At 39.9% G+C, this 27,337-nt stretch overlaps 1 protein-coding gene across 2 annotated transcripts in view; it reads right to left on the bottom strand.

Moving 5' to 3' along the window:
- The window catches only part of NUP133 (nucleoporin 133), a 59,930-nt gene that overhangs the window by 11,003 nt on the left and 21,590 nt on the right, over positions 1-27,337 (bottom strand). Inside the window, exons 12-22 of one of the 2 annotated variants that reach the window (XM_025850785.2) lie at positions 26,810-26,901; positions 20,869-21,032; positions 19,916-20,010; positions 15,027-15,251; positions 8,961-9,083; positions 8,309-8,408; positions 7,378-7,629; positions 6,647-6,780; positions 4,767-4,925; positions 3,809-3,944; positions 424-542 (exon numbers count right to left, since the gene is read on the bottom strand). In XM_025850785.2, the coding sequence (XP_025706570.1) occupies positions 424-542; positions 3,809-3,944; positions 4,767-4,925; positions 6,647-6,780; positions 7,378-7,629; positions 8,309-8,408; positions 8,961-9,083; positions 15,027-15,251; positions 19,916-20,010; positions 20,869-21,032; positions 26,810-26,901 (1,599 nt within the window). The remainder of the gene's footprint in view (positions 1-423; positions 543-3,808; positions 3,945-4,766; positions 4,926-6,646; positions 6,781-7,377; positions 7,630-8,308; positions 8,409-8,960; positions 9,084-15,026; positions 15,252-19,915; positions 20,011-20,868; positions 21,033-26,809; positions 26,902-27,337) is intronic. The other variant, XR_012374334.1, reaches the window with a different exon arrangement.

Here is a 27,337-nt window from a genome sequence, read left to right as displayed (position 1 = left end):
GTAGCTATGCCCTTAAGAATGTGTTATGTTCCAAAGGAAAAGGGTGAGGATGGTACTTATAGGCTATGAAAATCCAGTTCCTTAAACCATTTTTCTTATGGAACAGCCTGAACTGTACCTCATGGTACATATGTGTCCTATGCTGGAAAAGAAAATACAAGAACTTTCTTCTGGTCACCGGCATGAGCATCTCTAGGAACAGGTGGAGATCTACAGGGAGGCAGAAGCTGATCCACTACTTTCTGCTAATGTGCATCCTGCTCTCAAGCAGCTTCTAACAACTTATTCTGGGGGAAGGGGAAAGTTACCAGAAAAACAGGAAGTGAGGAGATGACTACTCATAGGAACTATACCATCTGACTCAAGAAATACCGATGCTGTTTTGAGACTGAGAAACGGTGCAAGGATGGGAAAAGCACGCACGCTGATGAGCTGAGGGGCAGTCAGCACTGGCATCGCACTGAGACTTAGCTGTTTCTCCGCCAGCAGCTGTTCAGGCAGGGTCTCCTGGTGCAAAAGAAAGCGCTCCTGCTCAGCCATTTCTAGAATTCAAAATGAGAGGCAGGAAGGGGAGTAAACTCTTCTGCTCTATCATAAAACAAATCTAAATTAAAAAAAAAAAAAGAGGAACATCTCTAAAGGTAATCTCATCACTACCTGGTGATCCTAAAATGTTATAAATTCTGCTAACTCTTGATTCCTGATGTTAAAACATACTCATGGTTTGATTCAAATCATATAAACAATCACAGTCACCACAAATAGGAGGGGAGAGAAGAGCTATGAAAATAACACTACTGTTTGAAGGAGTTGTAGAACAGATGGCTATTTCATGAGGCACAAGTCCCTCAAATCGGGGGTCACCCAGTCCCATTTTCTGGTAACTCAGCAACTCCTGCCAGAGTTTCTAATATAATCTTTCACTAAGGGAAATGATCTATTTAAAAGCCACCATGAGTATATTCCAGGAAAAACAAAACCTGGAAGTTTATGTGCCAAACCTAATTAGCAATGGTAATCTCAATAGGATGAGGTGACGGGGTGAGGCTATTCAGGCTGCAGCCCATTCCCAGGCTTTGCCCAGGAAAGTGTGCTGGGCTGCAGGGGAAAAGGATCGAGAACTGCCATGCAGCCTCATAAACACAGCAGTCACAGCAAAGTACAGTGACCAAAGCATAAATATGCTCAAATACTGACATCACTCCATGTGATCCTAATTTTATAACAAACAAATCATTTTTGTGCAATTTCCATACCAAGAAAAACAGACTGGGAGGATACACGAAATAGTAACAGTAGTAATCTCTGAGGCAGTGAGATTATAGGAACAATTTTTTTTTATTGTGTTCTTCCTGGTGATTTACAAATTTCCATAGGAATTTTTCATATAACCAGAAAGTTATTTTTTAAAAATCTACTCCCTATGACCAGACACACTGATAGTCCATAGGTAATTACTGACACCTGAAAATACTCCCACTGTTTTAAGAAAGTGAAAGTTAAGAAGTGATCAAATCAAAACGGTGACCAGAGTTCTAATGATTTCTGGTGGGTGGGGGAGCAAGAAATAAAACCTTGATTTGATTAACATAGTCTATCTCTGGTGACCAGGCTAAAATATGGTTTCCCATGTCAGACTATCAGCCAACCTTGCAGAATATATACACACTTCTCTAGAGCAATAGGCACTACTAGTACTTAAAAATGAAAGACTGAAGAATCTCCTAAAGAGTGAATAATAATTTTAGTAATAAAAGTTAAATGATAAAAGTTAAAAGTTATATGATTTATTAAGGACTTAATATATGCGAAACATTTTTTTCAAGGAAGAGTGTCTCCGATCCTTACAACTACCCATTTTATAGCCAAGGAACTGAGGCTCAGAGGGTACCCAAGGTCACAAAACTAGTAAGCTGGAGAAAATAACTGAAACCAGATCTCTCCAATTTCCATCCAGATTCTTTCCACTATTCCCACTCCCCAAAGAAAAAAATGGCAGTATAATTGGAATCCATACCTCAGAAGCTGGACTCTGTGGCTAAGCCCTGCAACCACACACCTATATTTGCATATACTTCACTCCTGACCACATAGCTAAGATCCCCTCCAATTTTAATTTTGAAAAATTCCAAACCTACACAAAATTTTAAAAAAGAATGCAGTGTACACTGTATACCTAGAGTTACCTGCTATTAACATTTTGCCATCTTTCTTTATCTATCTACCTACCTACCAACCTATTTGCTTTCCCCCCTACGCAATATGGAAGTTGCAGACTTTCATGCCATTTCGTTTCTAAATACTTTAGCATATACCTCCTAAGAACAAGGGCATTCAACCAAGTATCATTATCAAGTCTGAAAAATTTAACACAAATAAAGTAATGTCATCTAATATTATGTTCACATTTCCCCAGTCGTCCCCAAAATGTTTGTCATAGTTAGTTATTTGGGGGATGACTGAGGAGTTGATCAAGCATCTCACACTGTATTTGGTTGTCACAGCTCTCAGGCTACTTTAATCTAAAACAGCCTCTTGTCTTTTTTTTTGTCTTTCATGCTGCTGAATTTTGAAGAGTCTGGGCCAATTATATTGCAAAATGCCCCACAAACAGGATATATCTAATCACTCCCTTGTGGTTAGATTCAGGTTGACCATTTCTAGCATGAAAGCAACACAGGTGGTATTCTACACTGTCACATTACATCACTCCAGGAAGCATATAATTTGAGTTTGTCTCACTGCTGACGATGGTATCTATTAGATCTGTGTAATAATACTCTGAAAACATGACATGATCTTCTTCCCCCAACCCTTAAACTCAATGGTTTTAGCATCCTTTGATGACTAATTAGTCACCAGGGTTGCAAGATGACTTCCCAAGTCCTATTCTACATTTATTAGTTGGTATTCTTTTTTTGTAAAGAAGCATTTCACTGACCCCTCCCCTTTTGGGTATCACTGTGGATTTATGGATTTTTTGTTTTTAAACGTTTTTTAAACGGTGAAATAAAATGCTTTACTATCATTCTTTTTGGTGTTCAAATTATCCCCAAACTTGGCTAGTGGAGGCTATTGTGTTGACATCTCTACATTAACCCTGCTTTCTGGCTAAACAAGACTTCCCAAGATCATTTCTTCAATAACCCTCAATTCCTTTTACTGAGAAATAGTAGTTAGAAGCCAAAGTATAGGACTAGGTATACTCATGCTACGGGGGTGTCACTGATTTTAGGCCTTTTCACTGAACAGAGCCAAGAAATACTTTAATTTTAAACAATCATGATTCCATCTGATTATCTCCAATTCAAATGCAGTACAGGGTTCTTCCTCATCTTCCTTCTAAATTTCATCTCCCTTCCCCTTGGTTCTCAAAAATAACAATATACCCAATCATTTTCTCAACCTACAATATAACAAAATAGTTGTATACAATTATGACACCAAAAAGTTTTGAATTCTGAAACCAGTAGCTTCAAAATTACCACTATCTACAATAAAACCCACTGAGTAAAGGTCAAGATTTCTTTGCAGTTCTTCTTGTTCTTAGAATATGAGTCACTACGGGTGTACTCAGAACACTCTTCAAATCATGTAACATCCTTCTTAGGAATTCTTATTTAACATACAAATTTTCTCTAAAAAACAGAATCCCAAAAAATACATACTTGAGTAAGGGTCTAACGACACTGAATCACTCCTCTTAAAGGAGAGATGGGTCCTGGTGTCTAATGAACCCTATTAAATGATAATAGGAATGCACAGAGTTCATTGATAGCATGACTGATGTTCAAATCCTTTCTTTTACCTTCAATTTTTTCTTGCAGTATATTCTCTGAAAAGTCTGAAGCCAACGCAGCCAATTTACTCAAACCAAGAAGGGTTTTTTTCTTTGCAAAGTAATGAGTTTCCACGTTTGCCAAACCCAGCAGTGTTGCATGAGCCTACGATAAACAAAATATGGAAAAATGGTAAGATCCTGAGTATTAAATTCAAATTTAAATAAAGGTTAAGTACAACCCATAGTTGTTTCCCCCCCTTACTGATACCAAGGAAAGATCAGATCCAATACTAGCAAACCTAAACCTGACTGGTACTATATACTGAGAGTAATTACTCAATAAAATATTAACCAGCCACACTAATTATTGGGAAAAGAAACATGTACAAAACATCTGTTCTATAACAATTATACATTCACTTCAACAACTTGTCAAGGACAAACTTTAAAACTATTTAGTGTACTGTTTTTACTCATAATTTGAACATTTTTAAGAAAATACTCATTACAAAAAAAAGGCCACAGACTGTTATTTACACATTAATAAAATTTTTGTGCTTTACTGTAATAGTAGTCAAATCACAAGGTACTTTTTTTATTGAGACATTAAAAGTAATGGCAATGCCATCATAAATAAAAAAGAACACTTTATTTAAATTATGTCATAGAATAGGAGATACATATTTAAAAAAATCTCTAGGGGCACCTGGGTGGCTCAGTTGTCAAGGGTCTGCCTTCAGCTCAGGTCATGATCCCGGGGTCCTGGGATGGAGACCCGCATGGGGCTCCCTGCTCAGTGGGAAGCCTACTTCTCCCTCTCCCACTCCCCCTGCTTGTGTTCCCTCTCTCGCTCTGTCAAATAAATAAATAAAATCTTTAAAAAAAAAATAAGATAGTAAAATAATCTCTAAATAGTATTTTAATCACTAAACTAAACAAGTAAAAAATTGCCTAAATCTGCTCCATGTAACTCAATCCTTCTTACCTTTTCTAATTCTTGGCTGTTAATTTCATGTAACCAGCTGAGATGTTCATGAGCCTGCAAAAAATTCGCCAACTCTCCATGCTGAGAAATGGGCTGAGATAATAATTTGCCTCGCTTTCCTTTCTCCAGATACCAACGGAAGAGGAAGTCTGAAAAATTCTACAAATAACAGGGCAAGGAATCCAGTAATATTCAGTAATACAGTTTTAAAAAGTACATTTCTTATAATAAAATATTAATTTTTTTCAAAGGTCTTAGATTGCAGAACAGAAATCCTTAAATACTTATTTTCTATATGGTAGGGCCTTAAAAAAAACTTAGTCATCTCATTTAATAAATGAGGAATTCGGATTCAGAAAGGGAATCTTGCTCAAGGTCATGTAAACTTTAGATGTGCGTGGTATGGTATGGTAGCCATTAGCTACATGTAGCTGTTTAAACTCAGTTAAAATTTTAAAATTCAGTTCCTCAGTCACACTCGCCACATTTCAAGTGCTCAATGGCCCTATGTCCTATCTTAGACAAAATATATGAGTAAGATCTTCAGTGTCACAGGAAGTTCTATGTGACAGTGCAGAACGAAAGATTCTCAAAGACTGAATTCTGTGCCAGAAGGCCATGCAGACTGGCATGATAAATAAGAATCTAGAGAGGCCCTCAATGCCTAGCTGGTTTTTCCCACCAGACTTTGCTGAATGCTGGGGTAAGTATGGAAGCCTAGGGTGGAAAGGAAGACTAAAATGTCCTACAGTCACACAGTATGTAAGAGATGTTTCCACTAAAGAAGGAATTCTGCAACGAACATACCAATCCCACAAGACTTCAAAACCAGAAATGAAATGAATATAACAAAAGCCACAACGAAGCCTTGGCCCACCTCTATTCTTGATGAATCGAGTGACCTGCCTCTCACCCTATCTGCCTCCCCAGAGAAAAATAGCATTCATTTCCACCTTTAAGGTTCCTTTATACACAATATCCAAAATAAAACAAAAAAGTTACAAGACATAAAAAGCAGAAAAATATGACTAATAACTAGACAACAGAACCAGACCGGAGAATGATCAGATTTTGGAGGTAGCATGGAAGGATTTTTAAATAATTACTAAACATATTAAAGAGAATAAAAGAATGCAAAAATGGATGGAAAATGTTGACAAAGGGCTAGAATCCACAAAAAGAATAAAAATCATATGGGCACAAAAGTATTTACTTAAGCACTATTTTGAAATACCAAATAAGCCGTGTCCAACAATCAGGCCCTGGTCAAATACGGTAAGTTACACCCAGTTCACAATATACCATAACACCATCAAAAACATTGTTGTGAAATACTTAATAAGAAGGACAAATATTTGTGATATATTAAGGGAAATAAGCAATTGGCAAAGTATGTTTGTCTGTAATACTATACAGTGAAAAGACCAGAACAATATAAACCAAATGATAAAAAGGGTTCTCTCTGGGTGGTGAAATTGTGAGTGACTTTCACCTAGAGAGTGTCATAATGAGAACTTCTTTAAAAAAATAAGCATGATGTCAACTGAGGAAAGCTGAGCTCTCCAAAAGCTGCAGCATCCTGTTCTCCCAAGATCTTTTTTCAAAGTTTTAAAACTCTCCCAATATTCGTCTATTTACTTTTAATTATAACTGGAAATATCAGAACAGAAATGAAAGTTTTAACACATTCTTCAAAGGTCAAAAAATCTTTCAATATTTGGAATTGTCTGCCAATTTACAAAGAAACACAACGCACAAATTAGTATCTAAGTTAACTGCAAAAAGACTGTACATCATCTTCCTAAAAACCCAAGTAAGATTTGAAATGGTAAAACCTACTACAGGATCCACTGCCTACGTCCCTGACATTCGTTACCTACCTGATTGGCAAATTGGGTCATGTAGCGCTGGAGTCTGGTCTGGTTGTCGGTCTGCTCACACATCTGTACTAAGATATCAAAGTCACAGTACTTTTCTGCTAATGAAGCAGCCCACGGGTACTGGCCTAGTGTGACTGTAAAAATGAGAACAGATGGAAAAAAAAAAATCCTGTCAGTGAAAACTTAATATGTGATAAAAAATATTACATGAAATTTTACCCTTAACTCATACCATACTCTAAAAATAATGGAATAGAAATCTTTCCAGTTACTGGCATTTAGTTTCATAATCCACATAAATTCATTAAAGAGGCAAATTTAATCCACTTTGTTCCTGCCTACCTATGAAGCTATTCCCTTCCTATGTGTACAACCCCACCTCCTCATCCTAACTATGAAAAGAACGTGTCCTCTGCTGAACAGGCTTCATCATGCTCTACTGGGCAGACTAGTTATTCGTGTCAAGGTCTCAGATGACAAGCTCTTGGAGGGCAGTCTCCATCTGTTGCTAATTTACTTTTTCAAATGCTCTTCAGCATGGTGCTTGTATCTGGCAAGTTTTGAAAATAAGGTTGAACAAATGAACACAGAAAGCTGTATGTATGCTTTAAGTTCTTGGTTAGGCTTGGATGAATGATAGCACACTGAATACGCTGCATTAACGATCTGACTCCTTCCTCTGTTCTGCAAATTCAAAGACCCATGGGCCTTGCTAAATACCATGCACTTACGAAGTGGAGATAAGAGATCTGATCTTTTCTGTAGGTATTCCATTTCCAGACTGTTATATCTTTCTTGATCACCAGATCGGTCCAGAGACTTCAGCTGGGAAACATAACCATCCAGGAAGCAATCAATCAGTGCCACCAGCTGCTCTGTCAGAATGTTTCGGAGGTTGCTGTCTGCCTGAGGATAAACCACTTTCAGGACAATTCCATGCTGGCGTTCTATTACTGTCCGGATGCCTGAAGGACCACCCGTTGCTGTGAAATCACACAAAGTAATACGGTAAGTAAGGGTTCTATACTGGCTAAGGGAAAGACCAACTTCCTAAAAACTATCACCTCACTGCTGCTGGAAAAATAAATCAAATAGGGTTTCAGTTGATACCTCTCTGTCCTGCTCAAATCCCATCTTCTATACGGGAGACTTCCTCAACAAAGCCAGGTAAACATGATCCTTTTTCCTTCTAAATCCCTTTAATGCTGCTCCACTTACTTTTTTGTATTAAATCAACATTAAATATAGTCAACACCTCCAGAGCCAGGACCTGCTTCTTTGAATAACTATATGCCCTAAAATCTAGTAGACATGGAGCGCCTAGCTGGCTCAGTCACAGAGCATGCGACTCCTGATCCTGGGGTCATAAGTTCAAGCCCCTCACTGGGGGTAGCGATTACTTAAAAAACAAATAAATAAAATCTAGTGGACACATAATAAGTACTAGTGAAATACATCATAGAGAGATCTATAAATTATTCAAGAGAATAAAGCAATTTTCACAAGAATTGCTCATTCTGGAGATAGCACTTATTTTTCATTTTACTTATAAACCTACACTAATGGAGTAATACAGCTTCCAAAAATGGGTCATCAGGAATATATTTTGAATGACTGCTAATAATAAATCAGTATATTTGCGCTCAGTGCTTGCAATCTCACCTGTCCAAGGAACATATTCAGGTTCTTGTTCTTGTGGTTCTTCTCTTCTATATAAGGAGTTTCTATTTTGTCGATAATGACTAGCAGCTTGTAGCATGTCCTAGAAAAAAAATGTGATAGCATATGCAGAAAGCGATGAATCCCAGTATTTTTAAAGCTAATTTGAAACACCAAAGTCTATTAATACTAAAAAATACTCAGCACAGGTCTGCAAAATTACTTTTTGGTTCTTTCTGCACTAAAATTTAATTTCAATTTTGGAAAACTATAGTAACCAGAGTAGGGAAACAATTGCTATAAAGACCATTAGCTAAGATTAAATGGAACATTTTAATCAGTAATATAAACAGTAAGCTTTTGAGTGATTTAGTTAGTATAACATTAATACATTTGTAATGATATATATATCCCTCTCCAAATAAAAGGTTTATTTTACCAAACAGAACTCAGGATCATAGACACTTAATAATGCCCAAGGCAAACATTCAAAATGTTTGCCTGATTAATAAAATGGCATTTTTCTAAATTTTTGGAATTAAATGCTAAACACTTAAAAATTACTGGCGATACAGAATAGGAATATGGAAACCACTCTCTCTTCTATCCATACTCTGGTCTTTGATTTGCCGAAATCTTCACTGTAATTTTGTACCTTGAGAATACTGTTCACATTGATGACCACCTCAGCCCATTCAACGGATTCCAATGATGTATCCTTTAAGATCTGCTCCTCATGCTCTAGTAAGCACTCACAGACGGTGTCTACCTGGGACACCTGGGGAAGTACAGAGAAGGCAATACTTACAACAAAAATTATGTTGATGGTAATAATTACAACTGCCCAGAATCTACTCAAGGGGCTTTTCTCATCAAGGAATACCCTCAGCTCATTAGCCAGAATAAAACAGCTGATGGTGAAAATAAATTTAAAAGGAAGTAGAAAGAGAAAATATTGTTCAAGGAATCCTTGAGCAACAGGTTTGAACCACATGGGTCCACTTACACGTGGATGTTTTTTGATACAGTACAGTAAATTTATTTTCTCTTATGATTTTTTAAAACACTCTGACTGCATGGGGGGTCAGCACCCTTAACCCCCTGTATTGTTCAAGAGTCAAATGTATATAACTTCTGTTCTTTTCTAATTTTTTTTGTCATTATTAACACATGAAGGTAATGAAGCAAAAAATTCTCTTTAAGCACTGAAACACCTGTTTCTGGTTTCAGCCCACGGTTAAACTTTCCCCCCTTTATTAAGTGGATATTTACTTAATACATTTAGAGTCTGCATAGCATTGGGCATGCAAAGAAATAACAGAAAGGAGGTTTGCTGTCCTTATGCTTACAAGCTAGTTGAGGGAACAAGACATATGTATATGCAAAATATGGCCCAAAGAAAATCTTTTTTTTTAAGATTTTATTTATTTATTTGACAGAAAGAGACATAGTGAGAGAAAGAACACAGGCAGGGGGAGTGGGAGAGGGAGAAGCAGGCTTCCCCGCAGAGCAGGGAGCCCGATGTGGGGCTTGATCCCAGGACCCTGGGAGCCGAAGGCAGACGCTTAATGACTGAGCCACCCAGGCGCCCCCAAAATCATCTTTTAAACCTGTTATTCCTTTCCTATTTCAGGTGTTAGTCAAAGGCATCCTAATAGCCCCAGCAAGAGACTTTTGGCTCATTTAATTTGCAAGATTAAATGTAAGAATTTCTTAATATCGTTAAAATGAAAATGGTAAGATAGCATATATGATATAAAAAAGCAGAAAATATAAAAGCAGGGATGCCTGGGTGGCTCCGTCGGTTAAGCATCTGCCTTTAGCTCAAGTCATGATCCTAGGGTCTTGGGATCAAGTCCTGCATTGGGCTCCTTACTCAGCGGGGAGCCTGCTTCTCCCTCTCCCGCTCCCCCTGCTTGTGATCTCTCTCTCTGACATATAGATAAAATCTTAAAAAAAAAAAAATATATATATATATATATAAAAGCAAATAAATTGCTAAACACCTTCACCACGAGAGTTACATACTCAGTGGTTTCAAATACTATTCATATGCTGACCCAACAGTCTATCCCTTAAGCAGTTACCTCTATGGAACCCTAAGATTCAAAACTACACCCCAAAGGAAACTTAATACCAGCAAATGTCATGAGGAATTAAGATAAATGGTGATATAGGGGCGCCTGGGTGGCTCAGTTGGTTAAACCGCTGCCTTCAGCTCAGGTCATGATCCCAGGGTCCTGGGATCGAGCCCCACATCGGACTCCCTGCTCATGCAGGAAGCCTGCTTCTCCCTCTGCCTGCCGCTCCCCCTGCTTGTGGGGAGATCCCTCTCTCTCTCTCTTGCTATCTCTGTGTGTCAAATAAATAAATAAATCAAAAAAAAAAAAAGATAAATGGTGATATAAATAGTCTTAAACATTACCATTCCCATATGGAGCGTTCTTTTGAAGAACCAGTCACATTTTTGGTTTTGTCTATCATATTCCTAAGGTACTACTCATGAATTATGTATCCAACTGATAATTTCCAGATCCTTCCTTTTTTTCCCCCCAGTTAACTGGAAAATGCAGGTATACTGAATTAACCAGTATGCTTTCCACTTTGATCCAAATGCAGGAAAAGGAATCAGGCTCTTACTCAATTCTTTCAAATAATTTGTTAGTAACTTTTTTAAAAATTTGCTTTGCCATGTAAAAGTGTGCATGAACAAAAACTAAAAAAGAACACAAAAGTTACAACAGTGTGATTGTGAAAGGAATCTATACACCTTAAGGATCCTACCTTTTCCCCTTCAAACCCCAATAACCTCTCAAACCTGAGGCCCTGAGAGGCTTACAACCCCCATTTCCAAATTCCTTTCCTCTAATAAACCTACTAACTCTCCTTACAGTACTCTAAGCCTTCTAGTCAAAAAGCCATACGGTTCTGGGTAGATGAGAGTAGGGAGGGCCAGAGACAGGAAGATTACCCATTTGCAAAAAAAGAGTGGACTTAAACCTGAGCTATAGAAAAGGCAGATTTACTTCAGAGAAGAACTGAGGACTAGGCAACATGCAAGTTGAAAGGAAGGAGCAAATAAACAGGGAAAAATGAAAATACAAGAGTGTGTGAGTGGGACCACAAGCAGGTCTAATAGAGTGAATTGAAAGAGGGGTGGGAAAGACCTGCGGGAAGAATTTAAACTTAGAATAAAGAATCTTTCTTTTATGAAACTAAAGGAGGAAAAGAATCCAGACACATGAAGACGGAAAAAAGAAACAAGAAATACGTACCTTATGGCCTCCTATTATTTTAGTGGTAGACACTAAGATGGCCCTCTGGATTCCCAACTTTAAAGCACATGCCCTGTATAATCCTTTCCTTTTGCATGTGGAGGGAGGGTGTCATGAAAATGGCTTCTAAGAGCTGAGAACAACCTCTGGCTAAAAGCCAGCAAGGAAATGAATGCTGCCAACAACCACGTGAGCATGGAAGAGGAATCTGAGCTCCAGACTAATAAATAACTGAGAAACCCAACTGCTTAAAAATAAGCTACTATTCAAGAGGACTGACCAGACCTGAGAGACTCCAAAACAGCAGCAAGGCCTATTTCAAATAGCCACAGATGTCCACCACATGAGAGCTAACATGCTGACCATAAGGGACATGAGGAAAGTCCTCTGTCTCCAACGTATTTGTCATAAGGTGTGAGCAGCCATCTGTTCTTTATTTATGTTTCCAGAAACCCAATAACTTTGGAGATGTATTCACATAGAAAAAAAAAAACATATATTAGAAACAAAAAGGAGACAGCTCTGAAATGACTCAGTGACAAAATGTGTGAGACATTTTAGCAGCTAAAGAGGTGGTCAGGAGTTTACTGAAAGTGAACTCCATTATAAGCCATTATTGCAAAATGACTGACATTAAAATAGGAACCCAGAGATAAGGGAGAAAATAAAATGCAACTTATTTCACTTTAATTTTTTTCTCCTGATTAAAGATTAATAATAGCCAGGTAAAGTTAAGGAAGCTTAGAGTTATCTAGTTAAAATAATAGGAACAAGCAGGGTAACCCAAAAGATGAGGGAATTAGCATCTTCAGGGCAGAAAATAAGTGAACATAAATTTGGTTTCAACAGTTACTCAAATAGACTGAATAAGATTTTAAAGGCATATGCCAGACCAGAATTTAAGACCAGAGATACCAAACAATTGCTGGTATCAGTTAACTCTAAAAGTTTATAAATTCCAAATTCACTTGAAATCATGAGTCCAGATTCAAGGATGAGATAGGAAATATAGCTTATTCACTGAAGTTCTTTATACTTCTAATAGACAAGACAGATAAACAAATACGCTGAAGGAAAAAACAGAACTTCACAAGTAACCTTCATGAGTCTTTTATTAGCACCTAATTCTACTGAAGCCTAAAAATTATCCAAATGCAACTGAACTGAATTAAAATAAATGGAAGTTGAGTATATTAATAAATATGAAGGGATTCCCTAGACTTCCAAAAAAAAAAAAAAAAAGCCAGACGGTTCTTATAGACTCGCTCAGGATCTCGGAATTATCAACGAAGCAGTCTTCCCTATCCACCCCATCGTCCCCAAGCCATACACCCTCTCCCCACCATTGCACCCCCACCATGTACATCACTGTCTTAGACCTTAAGGATGCATTCTCCAATGTTCCCATCTTTCCAGAATCCCAAGACCTTTTCACCTTTCCCTGGACTGACCCCAACACCTGACACTCCCAACAGTTAATTTGGACAGTTCTCCTGCAGGGTTTTAGGGATAGCCCCCACCTCTTCGGACAAGCTCTGGCATCAGATAACCTCTCCCTCCCAAATAGTACTCTTATCCAATATGTAGGTGACCTTCTCCTCTGTAGCCCTTCTTGGCCCACTTCTATTTCTGACACCATCACTCTCCTCCCCTTCTTACACAACAAAGAGTTAGGGCCAAGTGCAGACACCTGTGAGTTTTGTCTGTAAGCTTGGCTGGAGGTGGGGGAGTGAGGGCTTTGCACAGATTTCCCTTCAGATTGGTTAGATGATGGAATTTGAGGAAACTGTTTTTCTTTCTTTCATTCAGATTTTGGGGATATTTCCTAGATTTAAAAAACAACAACAACAACAAAATAAAACAAAAAAGTGCTTTGCCTTACATCCTTAGACAAAAAACTAACCCAAATATATAAGAACAAGGCATTCTAGAACTAAATACATTTCTGGAATCAACAGAAAACCTGAACATAGTTCAGTGTCTTAAATTATTTTTAGGTTATAGTACATGAAACATAGCTGACCCTTAAACAACACAGGTTTAAACTTCATGGGCCCACTGATGCACATATTTTTTTTGATACAGTACAGTATTGTGAATTTATTCTTCCTTATGTAAATTTTAACATTTCCTTTAAGAATACAGTATGTAATACTGTATGTAACATACAAACTGTGTATTAATTCAACTATTGGTAAGGCTTCCGATCAACAGTAAACTATTAGTAGTTTTTTTTTTTTTTTTAAAGATTTTATTTATTTATTTGACAGAGAGAGATAGTGAGAGAGGGAACATAAGCAGGGGGAGTAGGAGAGGGAGAAGCAGGCTTCCTACAGAGCGGGGAGCCCGATGCAGGGCTCGATCCCAGGACCCTGGGATCATGACCTGAGCCAAAGGCTGACGCTTAATAACTGAGCCACCCAGGCACCCAGTAATTATATTTTTGGAGAGTCAGAAGTTATACACAGATTTTCCACTGTGCAAGGGGACTGGCATGTTGTTCAAGGGTCAACTGTATTAAGAAGAGAAAAGGACTTCTTGGCATAGCCTGTTAGATGCTAGATTATAGCTAGACTGTGGTAGGAAGGAAATAAAAATGAAACTGAGCAAATAGAGTTAAAAGTTCCCCAAATGTAAAAAACAATTACAGGGAGGGAGTAAAGTCTCCCTGCCCCTGCATGAAGTTGTAAGAAGTTGCACAAGAACAAGAGCTATATGCTATTATCACAATAGTCAGCTGCCACTAGTTGGCCAGCATCTTAAATCTTTTCTTCCTCTGATGTTTATAGCGGGTTTTTCTTTTCCTTAGAAAATAAATGATTTTAAAAACAAGGTAGATAGTAGGATCCTAGCAGGTAGTGAGCAGAGTTTAGTGAAGGGCCCGTTTGTGGTGGTGCTGGCAGGGGCCAGGGGATCTACATAGGAAGATGCAGCATCCAGGGCTAGCAACAGGGGAGCCACTACGAAGGCCAGGCGTGAAGGCGCACTGGGTGGAAGCAGTTACTGGAAACGTGGAGAGCAGCCAGCGAGAAGCTGCAGTCTCTGACAGAAGGCACAGCAAACTGCAGTGGAAGCAGGGAAGGAACGAGGCTGGGGGAATAACAGATAGAACAAATTATAATAGATAACCACTCCCGGCCTGATAGTGCCTCACCGTTATCAAAGACAACAGGAGGGCAAAGGAACCCACTGACGAGATGCCCTCTAGAGGGGGCAGCGTCAAGAGTGGATTTGGAGAGGCAAAAGGAAAACATCCAGCAGACAGTAGAGAAGACTTAGTCAATTTTGCAAGCTCTAACTTACAGGGAATGTGCTAAATAAACATGGAGTCCTATTTAAAATTTCAATGAGATTTTTTTGTGCTCCATCTTTTCCCTGTTCGAGGCATGATCAGCAAATGGCATAGCTCTAAAAAGCCACGTTAAAGGCAAAAGAACTCCTCTTACTTCTCTAAAAAAGACATCTGCGGGAGTCAGGTTGGATGGGATTTCACAATCCCTCTTGTTTAAAGCAATCATGATTGCTGTGTTCAGCAGGTCCGAGAGCCTGGAGTGGTAGTTCTTGAGAACAATGGCGGCTGATAACTTTTCCGCATGCTCGCAGAGCAACAGTCGAGTTGCCATGGGCATCCCTCTTACTGCAAAAGTGCCAAGACGTCCAAATAAGCCAACCTGGGGAAAATACAAACACGTGTTCTTAGGAAACATTCACAGTAACACACGAAATAATGCAGGCTCATCTCCACCAGAAGCACAATGGGTACAGAGCCGTTGGCCTTAGGTGTCCCCCAGAGAGCACCTCAGCTACCTTCTCCTTTCCACCGTTTTACACCCGCACACACACAACTTCAGCCAGAGCCACTAGCCCCTTTGTAAGTACCAATGTTCCTCTTCTGAGATTAGGGTCATTCCACTACTCTTATTTCTCATTACTTATGGTTATCAAAAGCGTAAAATTGCTCTTTTCTACCTAACTCCCCAAGATTCTAGATCTTTGTGAACTAGACACTCCGCAGTCTCCATCTTCAGCGATTACTCTCCACAACCTTAAAGTCACAGGCAGGGGGCGAGAGTCCATGCTCCCTTGCACTCCCACCTGTGCTGGTCCCCATCTCTGACGTCACTCTGGGGGTCCCTCTTAGCTTTCTCATCTGAGAAAGCATCAACGGACACGTCTAAATACGGAACACTCTTCTACACTTTATTGCTGAGTGACTTGATTTTTATATGTTGAGGTTTATTTTAAATAAAGTACACAGTAAACAAAATAAACAATGCCCCAAATCCCCAGAGAAGTCCTACGACATGGGTGAAAAACACACATGGTTAGAAAACTTTTTTTTTTTTTCTGAATTAGGTTTCTTTTATTACAATGAGCTTAAGGAAATAATAAGGAATCTACCTTTTGCTAAATGGGCTAAAATGGTTTTATACAAATCCCCCATGAGGTTAGGTGACAGTCTTCTTTACTCTTTTTTTTAAAAGCATAAAGATAGCCCTACAGTGTGTAAATGGGAAGCCCCAGGAGAAGGCTGCTTCCCATACAACAAACATCAGAATCATGGAGGAACAAGAGGTAATTACAGTGAAAAGCCAAAACAGCTTGTGTCTTGGAAGTGTGGTTCACACATGTGTGTCAAGAACAAAAACTGCAGTATCAGCCAACTGAAAACAAAAGATAAAAGATGACATTCATGGGTCTTTTCCCTTTTTCTCTGTGCAAAAATGCTCTTTCATTTTTTTCTAAATGAGAGAAGACCGTTTCTTTTTTGAAGATTTTATTTATTTATCTGACAGAGACAGAGAGAGAGCACAAGCAGGGGGAAGAGCAGAGGGAAAGAGAGAGAAGCAGGCTTCTCCGCCGAGCAGAGAGCCTGATATGGGGCTCGATCCCAGGACCCTGAGATCCTGACCTGAACTAAGAGAGACGCTTAACCGAATGAGCCACCCAGGAGCCCGAGAAGATGGTTTCTACACTGTGACCTGACATGAAAATGCTGTGTGCCCAGGGTGCCACGCCCAGCAGCACCTCTCATTGACTGCCATTGTGAGCAGAGACTCTGGACAATAAGAGGATGAACATGACCTCCCTTGGCTGGAGAACCATTTCTTGCCACTTTGCTGCTGAATTCGCTCATGAAGCTGCTCAAAGAAAAGCTGCACCCTGACTTCTGAGAATCTACAGCAATTATATATAAAGACTATCGACCAAGAGGACAGCACACGTGAACCCTTCCTTCAGAGAACACAACCAAAAGAGAGTGGGTCTGATAAACTGGGGCCAGAATGAAGGATAATACTGTAGGTCAGACCTCAAGGCTCTCAGGAACATCATCTACCATCCCAAATGAATACCAAAGCCGGGAAAGAGGGTGTGAAGCTCTGACCCATGAAAGAGAACAATACAAAACATTTAACAAAGGCATCTCTTCCCAACATGCTACCCCCCTGAGGCTCAACCAACAGTGCAGGGCTTGCCTGGCATAATGTGGACACCAGAACCCTCAGTTGAACTTGGTCTGCCACCTTTGATTCCCCATGTTGCAAAGAGAACTGGAACCCTCCTCCTGCTTTTCCTTCACAGAACACAAGATAAAGGGAGAACTGACCAAGATTGTGGTAGGTCACCATTCTGGAAATCTCTCCACCACATTGTCCATGGCGAAAGCGGAGAGCCTGGCTTGCACACTGGTTAGAAAACTTAATAGTATGGAGAGGTAAAAGTCCCCAGCCCATTTCCTACTGGAGCTGCAGTTAAATTTCCCTGCTATCTTTATAAGCTTTTGTGGCATTCATATGCTAGGAGACATTTTTTTTTTTTTAAACACAAAGGGGTCACACTATATATATTGTTCTGTACCTTGTTTTGATAGCATCTTATTTTTTCACAACACATTTAGATACACTTTTTTTTTCCTCATTATTTTTAAAGACCATGGAATAGGTTGCTGAATCAATCTGGCTTAGTTTATTCACCCCGTTCACCTGGTTATTTTAAAATAAGAGTTGCATTGTCTTTTCTGATTTGAATTCTCTTCCTGGTTCCCTCATAAATATTGAAAATGTAGTTTTTACATGAGGGAATTCTGCTTGCCTCAGCGCGGCAGCACTGCCAGTGAAGTGATGTCTACACATGAACTCACTTGGGCCCCAAGACAAAGAGAAGCGCAGTAACACCCTGCCTCTAAGCCTCTCTGCACTACGTGTGAGGACATATGCTTCCCTCAGTGCCAGAAAACTGCAGGCAAAGGCACTGTCCTGAGGCCTGGATATTAATTCTCATCCCCTTTAGCATGAGATATGGCCTTGTTGGCACAGAGTCTGGCTTGAGGAGGAGAGCCTCATATTCAGAAGTATTTCCTTAGGGGCGCCCGGGTGGCTCAGTTGTTAAGCATCTGCCTTCGGCTCAGGTCATGATCCCGGGGTCCTGGGATGGAGTCCCAGCGTCGGGCTCCTTGCTCCGTGGGGAGCCTGCCTCTCCTTCTGCCCCTCCCCCTGCTTGTACTCTCTCTCTCTCTCTCTCTCTCTCTCTGACAAATAACTAAATAAAATCTTAAAAAAAAAAAGTATTTCTTTAGATACAAATGTCTGGTTACACAATTATTTACATTAATAATAATTAACAACTAATAATATGCTCTAAAATTCAAACATAAAGGCACAGCCAGAATGGGATTTTTAGATCCAGCTAGATATTACCTTGCAATGGACACTGCCTCCAAGAGTTGAATGACTCCAGCAGGGTTTCTGAAGCCTGGGGAGGCTGTGCCAAGAGATACGGCAACCACTCCTGGTCCATGGCTCTCTCAACCCTCTGATAAATTAGTGTGTCCTTGGTGTGGCATATTAAGGCATGAACTCCTTCCATCCCAGTATGCACATCCTCCTGCAACATGACTTTGGCACTCCTCCCATCAAGAGGTAGAATCCATCTCTCAATCCTTTTCATCTGGGCTGGCCTGGTGACTTGCTTTGACCAATGTCACTTTGGTGGAAGCAACATTTTGTGACATCTAACGTAAGACCTGAGGAAGACTACAGCTTCTACGTTCATCCCCGTGAGGGCTGCCCTGAGACCACAGGAAGCCAGTGCAGCCTAAAGGAGGATTAGAGACTAAGTGGAGGAGAAGAACCATGTGGCCCAGCTGACAAACTGACATCAAATGTCAGGCAAGAGAAGCTTGGGGACCTTCCAGCTCAGCCTACCCTAAATGCAGTTCAAGGAGTGGCCCCAGCTAAAATTCACAGAAAAACCGCCCAGGTACCCGAAAGAAATGTTTTAATCCACCACATTTTGGGGTGGTTAGGTATTAATAGTTAACTGATACACTTGACTAAATAAACAATTACATAAGAAAATGTTGTGTTTTTCCCCTCATTAATTTGTAGTCTATCTAAACCACTTAAAAAAAAAGGAGAGAGACCTGAATGATTGGAGTGCCCTTGCCAAGACAATAAAAGTAGACAGGAGCCAAACCATACATTACAACTGAAGCAGAATGTGGAATTAAGAACAATCAAGGTGTTTCTGGAATCATCTAGAATTGCACTGTCCAATAAGGTAGCCACTATCCACCAAAGGTGCTCAGCAGCCACCTGTGACTACTGGCTACTGAGTAACACAGATATAGAACATTCCCATCACCACAGAAAGTTCTATTAGACAGCATCAGAATCTCTTTAACATGAAGGCATTATTGATTTTGGAAAAAGTAAGCGAAAGTGGGATTAAATGCATTCATTTGGATATATAATATGCCTGGGAGCCACTACTGATCAACAAGGCAGAGATGGGTGACACTGTGTAACAATTCTGTCTAGCAGTAAAAACATATTCTAATTTTAGGCCCAATATAAATGAGGATACTCCATTAAAAACAAAACAAAAAACCACAAACTTTAAATAAGGAATCGATTCTAATGGCACTTCAAAACTATAAACCCATATATCAAAATCTGTCATCACCTTAATATTCTTCACTATCTTTTCAATAATACAAAGGCAATTCATGAAAACCCAAGTTTACTTAAAAGCACATAGGTATCAAAGAATGTCAAAATAAAGATGAAACATTTCTGTGGAAATACACTGTTTTTCTTCTTTTTAGTCTGTTTTCCGTGCAGCTTTTATACTTGAATAGCTCCCTCTCCCCCACCAGCCCTGGACTTTCCTACTTTGAAGTCAGCAAAGAAAATGGAAAACACTAGTCATGTCCGACCTCACAAAACACCTCAGAATAAGAAAGGATCTCCCATTATCCTGGAGAGAGCTGACAAAAGACACAGTAAAGCCTGGTGTCCTGGCCATCCCTGTCCATAGCAACTAGGATGCTTACTTGGTGAATAAAGTCCATAAGGAAAGAATGGGCTTTCATCTTGTCTTCTAGCTGATGAAGAATAATCAGTGATGTATTGCTAAACCCAGGTGCTTCTGTTGAAACACAATAACAAAATTTAAACACATAACATACTAGCTTTACAATAATTACTGCTATTAAAATAAAAAGTTAAAAAATATACCAAAGGAAACTACCAATCTTTTAATGCAACTATTTGTAACATTACCCAAGAGTTTAAAAAATTTAGAGGAAAATTTTGGGAGCCATACCATATTTATTCAAAACACAAACCCTGTTATTGTTAATCATTTATATCATTCTAAGCTTGCCAGCTCAAAATGAAGTCAAAGAAAAAAGGTAAGCACTGATGTTTCCTTCCTAACCCTCTAATGAGGTTTAGCAAACTTGCTAAGTAGGAATTTAGAGAGAGAAATGGACATTTGAGACAGTTTGCTGGTACCTGGGAATACCGAGTGCCTGTGATGCTGTGGTGGAAGTGTAAGAAGGACAGTCACCCAGGGCAGAAACATGATATGTCCATTTCTATATGTTGAGATTTACTCATTGCCACTCTCAGGGAAATGTATAATTTCTATTAGGCAAATACAGTGATTATACCAAAATTGTCATTTAATTTGGGAGCTAATAGGTGCCAAATGCTTACCTATGCCACCAATTTCCTTTGAGAAATAAAATGGTGAGAAAGCTAAGTAGGGCTAGTTAGTCTGCTTCACATAGAACAAGCAGGATTTGCTCCAATACTCCTTCAGTTTTTATCCTGCAGATCTGTTCTGAGCCCCTTTCAAAATCTACTGTAAGGTAAGTTATAACCTTTTAAAAAATAATAAATTCAAAAACTAAAAAAACATGCTTTGAGAGATGCTTTAATAAAAGAACCAGAATATTCTCAAAACAGATCACTCCATAATATGAAAAGTAAAAGTTCTTACCCTCAGGGACAGACTCAGCCCATCGTGGGTCGGAGGCTGGGTAGTCATCCACCAGATCTACACTGATTTGGGTAACAGCTCTGTCTAGTTCACAATCAGAATCCAAATCAGAGTGGGAGGAAAAGAGCTCATCAACCATCATTTGAGCATGACCTAGATCTTTTCTGAAATAAAATTGGAAAATAAAAATATTAAAGGAGGCAAACCATTTTCAAGATTCACCATGAAAAAGTTAACTACAGGGGTGCCTGAGTGGCTCAGTCAGTCAAGCATCTGCCTTCAGCTCAGGTCATGATCTTGGGGTCCTGAGATCGAGCCCCGCATCCAGCTCTCTACTCAGCAGGGAGTCTGCTTCTCTCTCCCTCTGCCTCTCCTCCCGCTGGTGTTCGCTCATGCTCTCTCTTGTGCTCACTCTCCCCCTCTCTCAAATAAATAAATAAAATCTTTTTAAAAAGAAAAAGTTAACTGGAACAGTCCCCTATTTTAGTTCAAAGTTATCTTTTTAAAAAAAGACTGATCTATTTATTTGAGAGAGAGAAAGAGAACGAGCATGCAGGAAGGGGAGAGGGAGAGAATCCCACATGGGGCTCAATCTCACCACCAGCAAGATCATGACCTGAGCGGAAACCAAGAGTCAGACGCTCAACCAACTGAGCCACCCAGGTGCCCCAAAGTTAACTACTCTTAATAACATTTATTTAAAAGGGATACAACTATTACGCATTTATTAATTCAACAAATACATGTTGAGTACTTACAATATGCTAGGCACTGGAGGCAGAATGACAAGACATTAAAAAACACTCTAAGACTTCACAAAGGACACAGTGTCACAAGAAGCAGAGAGTTAAACAAGTAGTTACATGTACACTGTGACAGAAAAAGAACAGAGCACTTGCTACAGAGCACACAGAAGGGAAACCAAGACTGTCTGAGGGGCAGGGAAAACTTCCTGGAAGAAGAGGTGCATAAGCAGAGGCCTACAGCTGAGGAAGAGGAGCAGCGAGGCTGAGGGGACTGTGGGGAGGGGCACACGGTGGCAAAGAGCACACGTCACATGTGTAAGTATGTCCGTATCTTAGCAAAGAACTGAAGCCATGGGGAGGATGAGATCGCCCAGGGAAGAAAGGGGGAAGTAGGCTTCCAGGGCAGACTCTCAGAAACACCACCAATTAAAAGACAGAGTACATAAAACGTCATACACCATGTTATGGAGTTCTAGGCACTAGAAGGCCTAAGAAGGCACTTCTTAGGCACTAAGAAGAAAGTGTCACGATCTGTTCTATTTTCTCAAAAAATCATTTTATGATAAGGAAATAGGGGATTGGACAGGAGCAAGAAAAACCCAGTTAAGAAGTTATTGCAGAAATTCAGACAAGAGAAGAAGGGAGTCTCCACTAGCAGTAGCTGCAGAGGAGAATGGAGACAAGTAGACAGGTTTGGGGGAAAAAAAAGAGATATAAGGTAAATACTGGCAACTCCTTGGATCTGATATATTTTTGCTCTGAAACTGAATGGATTATGGTAGGACATTTTTGCCAGTGGCAGAAACAGCGGGTAAAAAAGAAAGAATAAGCTTTGGAGAAGACAAGCAGGGCTGTGGGTATGTCGAAACTGAGATGCCTGTAGAATATACAACTGCTTTGGAACAGTCTTCATTTGTATATAATGACCTAGAGCATGGTAGATTGGTGTTTCTTTGGCAAATGAGGTCAAGGAAAGAGAAGAAAAATCAGGGAGTAGAGAAAGAAATTATGATAGACAATGGCAAAGGTAGACAACTTTTCAGGCAGTTTCGTTATAAACAGGAACAAACAAAAGGGGTGGGAGATCAAAGGGAGACACAAAGTCAAAGACTGTTTTTTTTTTTTTTTAAGATTTATTTATTTGAGAGAGAAAGAGAGATCACAGTGGGGGGAGGGTCCGAGGGAGAGGGAGAAACACAAGCAGACTCAGCACAGAGCATGGAGCTCAACAGGGGGCTCCAGTTCACAACCCTGAGGTCACAGCCTGAGCCAAAACTCAGAGTCAGACACTAACTGACTGTGCCACCCAGGCGCCCTGCCCCTGGTTTTTTTTTTTAAATGACATAGTAAATATGATTCATGGCTGGTGAGAAGAACCCAGCACAAGAGAGGTCAAAGATACAGAAGAGGAAGAACAAAACACTTCTCTCAAGAGAAGCAGGAGACTGTGGCATTCAAAACAAGGACAAAGAGGGGTGCCTGGATGGCTCAGTTGGTTAAGCATCCAACTCTTGATTTCAGCTCAGGTCGTGATCTCAGGATTGTGGGATCGAGCCCCATGTCAGGCTCTGTGCTCAGCAGGGAATCTGCTTGAGATTTTCTCTCTCCCTCTCCCCCTCCCTTCTGCTCGCTCACGCACACGTTCTCTAAATATATAAATAAAATCTTTAAAACAACCAAAAAAGACAGGGATTCTTCTTAGAAAGAACACCCCTTCCTACTTTATAGGGAGCAAAAGAGGAAAAATAGCTGAGGCTCAGGTAAGTTTGTAGGTATTAAGTCCAGGGAGTTGCTATCTGATGGCTTCTATTATCTCTGTGAAGTAGGAGGCTGAGTCCTCTTGCTAGGTATGGGAGAAGAGGCAGAGAAATGTAAAAGGTGGAGGAGAGTTAGGAAAGCACTGAAATGGACTCTTGGTAGAACAAGAGAAGGAACTGAATAGAGAAACACAGAAAAACTGACTAAAAGTGTTAGGCCAAGCTGAAGCTAGAAGCCTGGTTATGCTACAGGTTATGGGAATACAAAGTTGACTATGGCACGATAATCAATAATTAACTATTTCAATTAACAGAATAAGTTTCTTAAAGCTCTCATGAGCAAAAGAGCTTATATTTATATTGAGTCAAGTGAAAATCAAAATAATATAAAAATTAATTTCAAAGAAACCATGCCATAGAAATAGCAATATTAACCTTAGCAAAAAACTAAACACAGAACATTTTTGAATGCAATCTACTCATTTCAACCCCCAGGGAGCATTTGGCAATGTCTGAAAATAATTTTGGTTGTCACAAGTTGGGGGAGGATGCTACTGGTACCAAGTGGGAAGAGGCCAGCGATGGCTGCTACACATTCTACGATTCACAGGATAGCTCACAATAAAAAAATTGTATGGCTTCAAATGTTAACAGTGATGAGGAAGCAAAACCCTGCTTTGAAAGTATGATTCCACTTGTTAAGAGTCCAATTCTTTAAGACTATTAATAGGTTCACACCACCCCAGAAATGGTTACTTGTTAACCTCACAGGGTAAGTTGAAGGCACAGCTGTGCTAGAGATCCATGACCCTATTCCTAAGGTTACTATACTCTCAGGACTTCAGGTCAGGGGATTCCTCTTCCTGCTTAATAATCTTCCCCTATAGAACATTTAGAAATGACTACATGGGGTTGAACAGCATCCCTCCAAATCGCATTCACCCAGAACCTCAGAATGTGACCTTATTTGGAAATAAGTTTTTGAGTATATAATCAGTTAAGTTATGATGAAGTTATACTGAATTAGGGTGGGCTCTAAATCCAATGACTGGTGTCACTATTAGAAGGACATGTAAAGGCAGACACACAGGGAAGAAGGCCATGTGGTAAGGGAGACCACTGGAGTGATCCAAGTGCAAGCTAAGGAATGCTGATGATTGCCAGCAACCACCAGAAGCTAGGAGAGAAGCAAGCAAAGATTCTTCCCTAGAGCCTTCAGAGGAAGCATGGCCCTGCTGATACCTTGATTTTGGATTTCAGGACTCCAGAACTGTGACAGAATAAAGTTCTATGAGGTCACCCTGTTTGTAGTGATTTGTTACAGCAGCCACAGGAAACTAATATAAGGACTACAGTAACTTGCTCCATTATCATTTAAATTTTGAGATGCCACAGGTCTGTCAAAATTGTTAAGGGACCAACTTGCGCAAGACAGGATCATAGTATTTTAATCCAAATCTTGGCAGTAAGACTGAACACCATGCAATAGAGCAAAATTAAAAGCATATATATATATATATTTTTTAAAGATTTTATTTATTTGACAGAGAGAGATATGGCGAAGAGGGAACACAAGCAGGGGGGGTGGGAGAGGGAGAAGCAGGTCTCCCGCGGAGCAGGGAGCCTGATGTGGGGCTCAATCCCAGGACCCTGGGATCATGACCTGAGCCGAAGGCAGTCGCTTAACGACTGAACCACCCATGCGCCCCTAAAAGAATATATTTTAAAAACAGAATCAAAAAAATTGTCTAATGGTGCCCTCTTCTGGATGAGAAACTAAGCTCAGTAGATCATTATGATGGCACAGAACTGTGTGTGTGTTTTTTAAGAATTTATTTATTTGAAAGAGAGAGAGAGTGCACAAGCAGGGGGAGGAGTAGAGGGAGAGGGAGAAGCAGACTCCCCGGTGAGCAGGGAGTCTGATGTGGGGCTCATTTGCAGGACCCTGGGATCATGCCCTGAGCCAAAGGCAGACACTTAACCGACAGAGCCATTCAGGTGCCCTGATGGCACAGAATTGTAAAACTTTACTTGCTATCCCTTCTGTGGGAGTGAGCTCCTATGCATCAAAAACCAGTATGAGTGAGACTATGGGATCACAAGCTGAGAACTGGGCGATATGGAGGTAGTAAACTCTGAATATAACTTTAAAACAAAGATCTGCCAGATAAACTAATGATCCTTCAGACAGTCCAACGGACACCCCACTCAACACTTCACAAAGGAAGAAACAAAATTCCAGGAATGTTAAGCAATCTGTCCAAAGTCTCACACAACTACTTGGGGCAGAGCAAAGGCTAGATCTCAATTTTCCTTAGTGTTCATTCAAATGTGAATTTACTATACCTTTTAAGGAAGGTACAGGATATGCAGAATAAATGTCTAGGACAAACAAATGACTGAATTGGCTTTAAAACCAGAAGTATCGGGTCAGCAAGTGTGGCAAACTGAGTATCATTCCCCTTCCATATGCACACTCCCTAGCAGCACCCTCCCATGGAGGGGGAGGGAGGGCTCGCCCCTGTGACTTGCTATGGCCAATGGGATATTGGCAAATATGACCCAAGCAGAGATATGAAAAGCACTTGTACACTGAGGCTTACTCTCTTGCCACTCCTGGAACTCTGAGATATGTAAACCTGCTAGATGATGAGAGGGCACATGAGCAAAGAAATGACGAGAGCCCCCAAAATGTGAGCAAGTCTAGCCGGGATGGCTGGCAGCTGATCATGGACAGTGAATCCAAATGGGAACCATAAAATGGCCACCTGAGCCCAACCCCAAATAGCCAGATGGCAGAATCATGAGCTGTATTAAACAAGCCACTATGTTCTCTGGTGATTTTGTATGCAATAAAACCCAATGAATAGGCCAAGTCTAATTTCTTTATAACATCAATAAACCTTTGTATGCAACTCATTTGCCTTCACAGTATACATAAAACATGCTTGCTAGATGTCTTTCATGATCACTATTTTTAATAGCACATTGTTATCCATTAAGTGGAGAGGGTATGTTACATCATGTTTTTCCTAGACTAACTGGAAGCCTCTTGTGGCTACCAAGTTCAGAATAAGTTTGTTAAAGCACTGAGAAGCTCAGAAAAACATTTTCTCTTTGGTGGCATCATTCCTCCACCTTGCTCCCACCAGTCAACAAATAAGTAGCATACATCAGTAAAAGGTCCTCAGACATAAAATAAATTAAGCCATCATTTAAAAACTTTTCATACCGGGTGCCTGGGTGGCTCAGTTGGTTAAGCAACTGCCTTCGGCTCAGGTCATGATCCCGGAGTCCTGGGATCGAGTCCCACATCAGGCTCCCGGCTCAGCAGGGAGCCTGCTTCTCCCTCTGATCCTCTCCCCTCTCATGCTGTTTCTCTCTCTCTCTCTCTAATAAATAAATAAAATCTTTAAAAAAAAAAAAAACTTTTCATACCTGCAGTATTGCAGAAAAGCAGCTTTTAACAATTTGGTTTTATCCTCCTGGGCAATGGTTTCATTCTTTGTAGAAGCCTCAAAAACCATACTCTGTCAAATAAAAAACTGTAATTTAGAGGTGAAGGTATCAGAATATACCGAATTGTTGGACTAAAAACCGGACCCACCTATGACAGCAACAACACAGACACATAAGCTATTTACCATGTTCTTCATATACCAGCAGTTTACTTAAGACGTTTACTGAAACAAGATAAAATGGACGAAATGATCGACTAAAGTCTTATCAAAAAAGTATATATAACCACAGGAATCCTGAAAAATAAAAAACTGGAGGAGGTATCACAATCCCGGATACCAAGTTATACTACAAAGCTGTAGTAATCAAAACAGTATGGTACTGGCATGAAAACACACAGATCAATGGAACAGATTACAGAGCCCAGAAATAAACTCACAATTATATGATCAATTAATCTTTAACAAAGGAGGCAAGAATATGCAGTGGAAAAAAGACCATCTCTTC

The sequence above is a fragment of the Callorhinus ursinus genome, unplaced genomic scaffold, assembly GCF_003265705.2.
Source record: "Callorhinus ursinus isolate GAN/ISIS: 27379988/994484 unplaced genomic scaffold, GSC_fseal_2.0 scaffold32, whole genome shotgun sequence".
NCBI classification, from domain to species: domain Eukaryota; kingdom Metazoa; phylum Chordata; class Mammalia; order Carnivora; family Otariidae; genus Callorhinus; species Callorhinus ursinus.
The sequence above is the reverse complement of the archived record's forward strand: the minus strand, read 5'-3'. Positions and strand labels throughout refer to the sequence as shown.